At 47.5% G+C, this 8,948-nt stretch overlaps 1 protein-coding gene across 1 annotated transcript; it reads right to left on the reverse strand.

Annotated features, from left to right (window-relative positions):
• Nucleotides 1-218: 218 nt before the first annotated feature.
• LOC122248465 (uncharacterized) lies at nucleotides 219-6,984 on the reverse strand (the record flags this gene model as incomplete). Its single annotated transcript, XM_086545047.1, is given in 4 exon segments — nucleotides 219-664; nucleotides 1,971-2,202; nucleotides 3,539-3,675; nucleotides 6,637-6,984. Coding segments are annotated over 4 exon segments (809 nt in total), but the record flags the coding sequence as incomplete, so codon positions are not given.
• Between the last annotated feature and the right edge of the window lie 1,964 nt (nucleotides 6,985-8,948).

The raw sequence follows: 8,948 nt of genomic DNA on the forward strand, positions 1-8,948 counted from the left end.
AAACACGCACAGCTAAGGACAGAGATCTCTCTAAATTTGAACATAAATAAAATCTGGACTTACAGCTATCACTTCAATATAATAAACATGAATGAGGAGAGAGATTGGAAGTGGAGAGAGATGAAGAGGAGACGAAGGAAAGAGGAAGAAGAGAAAATATGTGAAGTGAAGTGAGGGAGAGGGAGAGGGAGAGGGAGAGGGGGAGGGAGAGAGAGAGAGATAGAGAGAGAGAGATGAAAGGAGAGAAGAAAAGAAAGGAGAAGAGATAGAGGAAAAGAAGACAATAACCAAATAAAGATAAAGGCATCGAAAACCAAATTAAAAGAAAAACAAACAAAAAACGAATACCGATAAAAAAGAACAAATCTTTGAAAGAATATATTACTAAAAAAAAAAAAAACAATGCCACAAACATGACATACAAGCGGACGTGACAAGACAAAGCGAAAAAAAAAAATATATATATATCGATATATACAAACAAGTTGAGAAAACGAGTTGATCCTGAAGATACCAAAAAAAAGGGGGGGGTGGGGAGAACATACAACAATAAAAGGGGAGATAGAGAGAAACTAGAAGAATGCGGCGATGACGTGTAGACAAGGCAAGAACAAGAGAACTGGAGCGATGCCGAAGGAGGGGGCGATGTCGGTCAGCAAGAAGCCTGGAAGGGAGAGAAAGAAGGGCGTGTTATTCATACGTTGTGCATTGCGTAAGGAAAGGGGAGGGGAGGGGTGTGGATAGGGGGGAAGGGGGGGGGGGGGACGATAGGAGGAGAAAGGGGGAAGGGGAGAGGGGGAGGGGGGTTGATAGGGGGGAAGGGTGTGGATAGGGGGGAGAGGAGGGGGGAAGGGGGAGGGGCGTGGATAGGGGGAGAGGAGGGGGGAAGGGGAGGGGTGTGGATAGGGGGGAGGGGAGTGGATAGGGGGAAAGGGGGAGGGGAGTGGATAGGGGGAAGGGTGTGGATAGGGGGGAGAGGAGGGGGGAAGGGGGAGGGGCGTGGATAGGGGGAGAGGAGGGGGGAAGGGGGAGGGGCGTGGATAGGGGGAAGGGGGAGGGGGTGTGGATAGGGGGGAGGGGAGTGGATAGGGGGGTAAGGGGGAGGGGAGTGGATAGGGGGGTAAGGGGGAGGGGAGTGGATAGGGGGGAAGGGGGAGGATAGAGGGCTGGGAAAGGGGAGTGGTACGTTGTGAATTCCGTAAGGGAAGGGAAGGGGTGTGGATAGGGGGGAAGGAGGAGCAGGAAAGGAGGGAGGGAGGGGAGTGGGTAAGGGGAGGGGTGTGGATAGTGGGGAAAGGGGGAGGAGGAAAGGAGGGAAGGGGGAGGGGAGTGGATGGGGGGAAGGGGGAGGGGAGTGGATGGATGGAAGGGGGAGGGGAGTGGATAGGGAGGAAGAGGAAGGGGAATGGATAGGGGAAAGGGGGAGGGGAGTGGATAGGGGGGAAGGGGGAGGGGTGTGGATAGGGGGGAAGGGGGAGGGGTGTGGATAGGGGGGAAGGGGGAGGGGAGTGGATAGGGGGGAAGATGGGAGGAGGAAAGGGGAGAGGGGGGGAAAGGGGAAGGGGAGTGGATAGGAGGGGAGGGGAGAGGGGAGGAGATAGGGGGGAAGGGGGAGAGTGGAGAACAAGTGTTTGGGAGGGAAGGGGGAATGGGGGAAGAATAGGTAGGGGGGAGGGAGGGGAAAGGGGAAAATGGAGGGAGGGGAAGAATGGAGGGAATGGGGGGAATGAGGAAAGAGGAAAAGGAGGAGAATAGGGGAAAGAGGAGGGAGAGGTGGAGAATGAGGAAGGGGGAGGAGGAGTTAGGAGGAATGGGAAGAGGCAGGATAAAACAGAGGAGGTGGGGGAAAGGGAGAGGGAGAGGCAGAGATTCCGGCATAAATACAACAACAAAACAACAGCAAAAACAACAACAACAACAACAAACCCCAAGAACCCAGTACCCAGACCCGAACCCGAACCCACGCATACCTTGCGAGTTGAAACCACTAGCGCCGGCGAGGCCCTCCGCGCCCAACACCTGAAGGATGACCTCGGAGCTCTTCCAGTACAGCTTCGGGTACGACGCCACGCACTTGACCCTGACCTGACCTCGCTCGACCTGGCCCGGGCCGAGCGAGAAGATGAGTCCACGCCACGCCGTCTCCAACATCGTGGCATTGTTGGTGGTCACGAGGGGCTCCGTCATCCAGATAGGGTCGACCTGGGAGGGAGGTCAGAGAGAGGGGTTAGAGAGAGGGGTAGGGTTAGGGGGGTTAGGGGGGTTAGAGAGGGGGTTAGAGAGGGTGTAGGGGGTTAGAGAGACGGGCAGAGGTAGGGGGGGTTAGAGAGAGGGAAATGGGGGTTAGAGAAGGAGGTTAGAGAGAGGGAAATGGGGTTAGAGGAGGTTAGAGGAGGTTAGAGAGAGGGAAATGGGGGTTAGAGAAGGAGGTTAGAGAGAGGGGGTAGAGGAGTTAGAGAGAGAGAGGGGGTAAGGGGTAAGAGAGAGGGGTAGGGGTAGGGGGTTAGAGAGAGGGGTAAGGGGGTTAGAACGAGGGGTAAGGGGGGTAGAGAGAGAGGTAAGGGGGTTAGAAAGATGAGGGGGTAGGGGGTTAGAGAGAGGGGCAGAGGTAGGGGGGGTTAGAGAGAAGGAAATGGGGTTAGAGAAGGAGGTTAGAGAGAGGGAAATGGGGTTAGAGAGAGGGGTAGGAAGGTGAGAGATAGAGAGGTAGGGGACTGAGAGAGGGGGTAGAGGAGAAGGGGAGAGGGAGAAGGGAAGGAAGAAGGGGGTAAGGAGAAAAAGAGAGGGAGAAGGACGAGATGGGGAGAGGTAGAGGGAGATGAAGAAGAAGGGGAGGGAGGAGGAGAGGAGCTGAGCGGATAGAGCTGAGAGACTATGAGGAAAGGGGGGAGAATACAAAGTAGATGTAAGGGCGAAAGAGAACTGGAGGGGGGGGGGAGTCAGGAATGAAGAGCCGGGGGTAAGGGGGGATAAATGTATCTTCATTTTGATAAAGGGGGTGAAGGGAGATAGTTCAGTTATGACTTTTTTATGTGTTGAATATTTATCATTCATTCTTCTTATAAGTTTAATGATGATTAAATTCACATTCTAGTTATGGTTGTAATTGTGTGAATTGCAGTAAACTTCACCGATCTCTCTCTCTCTGTCTATTCAACTATTCAACATTGGTCGCGGTTTTGATAAAATATGCATACAGTCATGTGGCGGGTTTATGTTGTATGGCACGGTGCCATCCGCATCTATGATTATGCCATCTATAACTTTTCCTTGGCAGCAAATCATGCCATCCGCTGTCAATGTGTTAAATTCATCTCTATCTATATATCATACACAAAATGAAACAGAAACACAAACACGTACACAGACACACACACACACACACAGACAGACACATACACACACACACACACACACAAACACACACACACACACACACACACACACACACACACACACACACACACACACACCTTTCCATCTCTATTCCCCCCTCCCCCCTTCGCCCATAACACTTGATCAATTCCCATCCACTCACCGTCACATCATTTACGTAGAAGGACAACTCGGGCGCTGGTTTGGCACCGTGAGAGGAGCAGTTGATGCCTATGACGTCACCCAACCGGAAGTGCTCCTTTCCGCCCGTTGACAGGACAGGTCGCTCGTCGGGCAAGTCTGTTAAAGGGTTAAGGAGAGTTCTTGTTATGAAATGTTATTATTTTTTTATATTCTTGTTATGATCAGTAGTAGTAGTAGTAAATGTTTTTGTTGCTGTTGTAGTATTAGTAACAAAAAATAATAGTAGTAGTAACAGTAGTAATATCAATGGAGGTGGTAGTTGTCGCCGCCACAATGTTAAGCGAAATTAACCACACCCCCTATAAATACGCGGCCAATCACAATCGCGATCCTCCTTGGATACAAGACGGGGGCGAGTGAATGTGAAAGACTTGACTGGCTAGTGGTGACGAGGGGGCGGGGCTAATTTCGCTAGACTTCGTGCCTGCGACTCTACCACTGGAAGGCGAAAAGTTGTCAACTTACAACAAGCTTTAGCATGATAAACAAAACGATAAAATAAATGAACAAATAAAAAAGTTGAATAGAATAAAGATAAATAAGCAAATAAAATCCGAATAAATAAATATAAAAGGGACAAATAAACAGAAAATAAAAATGACTGCGTTCAGAAAGATTCCAAAACACTGGTAGTGGTTGTAGTACTTGTTCGATAATTTTTTGTTTTATACGTTATTGATGTTATTATCATCAATATCATAATCAATTAATTATGCCTGTTATCATTATTATTGTCATTATAAAAAAAATATACATATTGAAACAGATTCATCAAAAGGATAGATAAATAGTTTTGAATAGATGATACAAATTCCTATAATAAGAGATAAATAAAGATGCAATGAAATAAATAAATAAACTATAAATAAATGAAAAAAGTAAATAAGTGAACAAACCATTATAGGTTGTTTAAAGATTATTACAAAACACGAATGAAAAAATACAAATTTGATAAACATTCATGAATAAATAGGTAAATAAATAATCACAAACAGACAAATCATCCAATAAAAAATAAAGAATAAAAAATAAAATAAAAACCGACATGTGGCATCATTCGTGTTGCCACCAGAGGATCAAAACAATTACGGACCAATCTTTTTTTTTTCTCAATTCATCCTAAAGTTCAAAGGTCAAAGAAAATCAAATAACAATTTCACATGAAAACCTTAAAAAGCTTTCAGTTGACATTATCTGCAGTTCCACAACTTAATTAACTTACATTGTCTGTGAACAATCATGACTTCCGTGATTAAATGGGAGAAAAAAATCTTTATTTCAAAAGATGTACTTTTTGCACTTTGTTTACAACTATTGATATATATCAATATATAATTATGTGTTTGTATGTATATATATCTAATTACGTATATTCATTTACGTTGTTGTCTTGTTATGTATCATACATTTATGCATGCACACACACACACACACACACACACACACACACATACACACACACACACACACACACACACATATATATATAATATATATATATATATATATATATATATATATATATATATATATAGTGTGTGTGTGGGTGTGTGTGGTGTGTGTGTGTGTGTGTATGTGTGTGTGTGTGTGTGTGTGTGTGTGTGTGTTGTGTGTGTTGTGTGTGTGTGTGTGTGTGTGTGTGTGTGTATATATGTATGTACATGTGCATGTGCATGTGCATCTGTATCTGCATGTGTATGTGTATGTATGTCTATGTATATGTTTATGAGTTTATGTATGTACATATATATATATATATATATATATATATATATATATATATATATATATATATATATATATATATATACACAGATTTGTGTGTGTGTATATCCACGCGCGCAGGTGCATCAAACAATAACAAAAATGAAAATAATAGATATCCTGATAATTATTATAACAATGATAATAATAATAAGAACAGTAATGATAATAGTAAGAACAGTAATGATAATAATAATGACAAAAAAGAAATCTATAATGTCAAAAGAACAAAAGAAATCTATAATGTTATACTTTTTTTTTTTTTTTTTTTTGGGGGGGGGGGCGATTCTGTATGCCATGAAGTGGTTCGCAAATGAGAATGTGGATGAGGTGTATAATGTGGATGATCTGTGTGGATGGATTTCTTAAGGGTGATGGATGGTGATGGTGATGATTTAATTATAATGATCATATGATGATTATGATTGTGATGATAATGATGGTTGTGGTGATTGATATGATTATGATGATGATGTTATGGTGATATGATGATTATGATTATGATGAGGATGAGGATGAGGATGACGGTATCATAGAAATGATAATAAGAATCGTAGCCATAATCCCATAGATAATGTAATAATGAAAACTATATTGATGTCATGAAAATTATAACTACATTCTTATTTATTATAAAAAAAAACATACAAAATAATCATATTTCATTCAATAATCTCTTAAACTCAGACCCCTACCACCACCCCAGTTCCTACCCCCCCCCCTATTCCCTCCACTTACGTTCCACTTGTCCCCCCCCTCCCCCCCCACCTACCCATCATCCTCATCCTTCATCCTTCACCCTCACCCCATCCCCTTTTCCCTCGAACCCTTCCCCCTCCCCCTCCCCCATCCCTCCTTTCCCTTTCCCTCTAACCCCTCACCCCCTCCCCCTTTGCCTCTAACCCCTCCCCTCACCCCCTCTTCTTTTCCCTCTAACCCCTCTCTCCCTCTAACCCCTCTCCCCCTCGCCCGTTTCCCTCTTATCCCTCCCCCCTTTCCCTCTAACCCCCCTCCCCCTTTCTCTCTAACCCCACCCCTCACTCTTCTTTTCCCTCTAACCCCTCTCTTCCTCCCCTCTCACCCCTCATCCCCGTCCCCCTTTCCCTCTCACCCCCTTCCCCTCCTCCCTCCCCTATCACCCCTCATTCCCCCTTTCCCTTTCCCTCTCACCCCTCCCCCTCATTCCCCTTTCCCTCTAACCCCTCATCCCCTCCCCCTCCCCCTTTCCCCCATTCCCCTTTCCTCTTCCCCCTCCCCCCTTCCTCTTCCCCCTCCCCCTCCCCTCTCACCCACCGACGACGGTGATGATGTCCGACTCGTAAGACGTCTGGAAGGTGGGCGCCTCGCCGGACACCTCGCAGCGGTAGCGCCCGGTGGCCGCCAGGGTCACGTTGAAGATCTTGACCCTGCCGCCCTCGGACTCGCCCAGGTCAACGCGGAAGCGGGCGTCGATCGGGAAGGCCTTGGCCGGGGGCGTCTCCTGCGGCGTCCAGCGGTAGAACTCCCGGATGCCGCTGTACCACTTGAGCGTGTACACGTGGTCGCCGTCGTAGGTCCAGTCACACTCGAGCACGCCGCCCTCGCCCACGGCCAGGGGCGTCGGCAAGCTTAGGCGCGTGATTGTGATGCCCTCCGCAGGTCCTGGGGGTGAGAGGAGGGAAAGGGAGGGGGGTGAGAATGATTGTAACAATCAAAGAAGGTGTTTGTTTGATAGCAGTTAAATATAATGACAAAAGAGAGGATACACACACGCACACGCAAACACACACACACACACACACACACACACACACACGCACACACACACACGCAAATACACTCACACGCAAACACACACACACACACACACACACACACACACACACACACACACACACACACACATACACACACGCACATAGAACACACCAGTTGTTACATTGTGTTATTCATGTGTATTCTGCTAATGATCTCTGTGTTTTCGAGGACTGGGCGAGTGACTCTGGATAGACAGAATATAAAATAAGGGTTTGAGGCAGGACTATGAAAGGGAGGGAAGATAAAAGGGAAAATTGGGAGGAGAGAGAAAGAGGAGGAAGGGGAAGGGGAAGGGGAAGGAGGGAGAAAGAAAGAGGAGGAGGAAGGGGAAGGTGGGAGGAGGAGGGAGAAGGGGGATGGAAGGGGAAGGAGGGAGGAGGAGGAGGAAGGAGGAAGAAAGAGGGAGGAGGGGGAAGGAGGGAGAAGGAAAGGGAAGGAGGGAGAAGGAGGGGGAAGGAGGGAGGAGGAGGGGGGAGGAGGGAGGAGAGGGAAAGGGTAAAATAATGGGACGAAGGGATGGGGGAAGGGGGGAAGGGCGTGAGTGTGTGAGGGAGGGAGGTAAGGAAAGTGGGGAGGGGAGGGGAGGGAAGGGGAGGAGAGGAGAGGGGAGGAGGGAGAGAGAGACAGAGAGAGAGAGAGAGAGAGAGAGAGAGAGAGAGAGAGAGAGAGAGAGAGAGAGAGAGAGAGAGAGAGAGAGAGAGAGAGAGAGAGAGAGATTGAGAGAGAGAGAGAGGGGAGGGGGATAGAGATATGGTTGGAGGGGAAGAAAAGCGATAGAACTATGAAGGAAGGGAAGAAAGCAAGGAGCGAATTAGAGGGGAAAATATCAAAGGAGAGAGAGAGAAAAAAAATCAAGCAAGCAAGCAAGCAAGACTCCGCTACCTCCCAGCCCCCCCCACCCCCATCCCTACCAACACGCCCTCCCCCTCTCTCCAACCTCCCTCCCCCCCATTACAAAGCCTGGCGCTAATCTTTGGCGAACCCACTACAAAATGCATGGGGCCACACGAGAGCCTTGACAAACATAGGGGGGTTTGACCGGAGAAAAAGAGAGAGAGGGGAGGAAAGAGAAAGAGAGAGAAAGAGAAAGAGAGAGAGATTGAGGGATGGATGGAGGGAGGGAGGGAGGCAGGGGGGGAGGGAGGCAGGGGGGAGAGAGGGAGAGAGGAAAAGAGAAGGAAATAGATACATGAAGGGAGGGAGAGAAGGAGAAAGAGATCTAGAGATGAAGGGAGGGAGGGAGGGTGGAAAGGAGAAAGAGATAGAGAGAGACGAAGGGAGAGAGGGAGAGAGGGAAGGAGAAAGAGATAAAGACATGAAAGAAGGGAGTATAAGACCAGTAAACAAACTATGTAGTCTTAGTCATACGCTATTGTCCCTGTAAACCCCGAAGAACAGGTCACACTACACCCAAGTCCGCAAAACTACAATAATCCATCAAGCCTTCACCCCCACCAAAGGTAAGCGAATTAAGACGACCCAGATCAGACCACGTGGTCGCGTCGCTTGGGTCCCACTAGCCTCGAACAGGTTGACCTAGCCTCGGTACACCCCCTCCTTCCCACGCTGACCTGAGCTCAGAACAGACTTAGTGACCTCTACGAGACCAGAGAGCTTGATTCCAGAAGGTCAAAGTCTCTCCAAGTGTCAACACTGTTCTATCAAGACATCCTATTGAATCCTATACATAAAGCCGGGCTATATCGTGCTAATTCGCTTCATGAAGACCGTAAAGCTGGTTGCTAGTTTCCCTGTTCCAAGCAGAGTAACCCATTACAGGGAGGGAGGGAGAGAGAGATGGAGGATGA

This window comes from Penaeus japonicus, unplaced genomic scaffold (genome assembly GCF_977035675.1).
Source record: "Penaeus japonicus unplaced genomic scaffold, GWHDUDI00000001_assembly GWHDUDI00000016, whole genome shotgun sequence".
Lineage (NCBI taxonomy): Eukaryota > Metazoa > Arthropoda > Malacostraca > Decapoda > Penaeidae > Penaeus > Penaeus japonicus.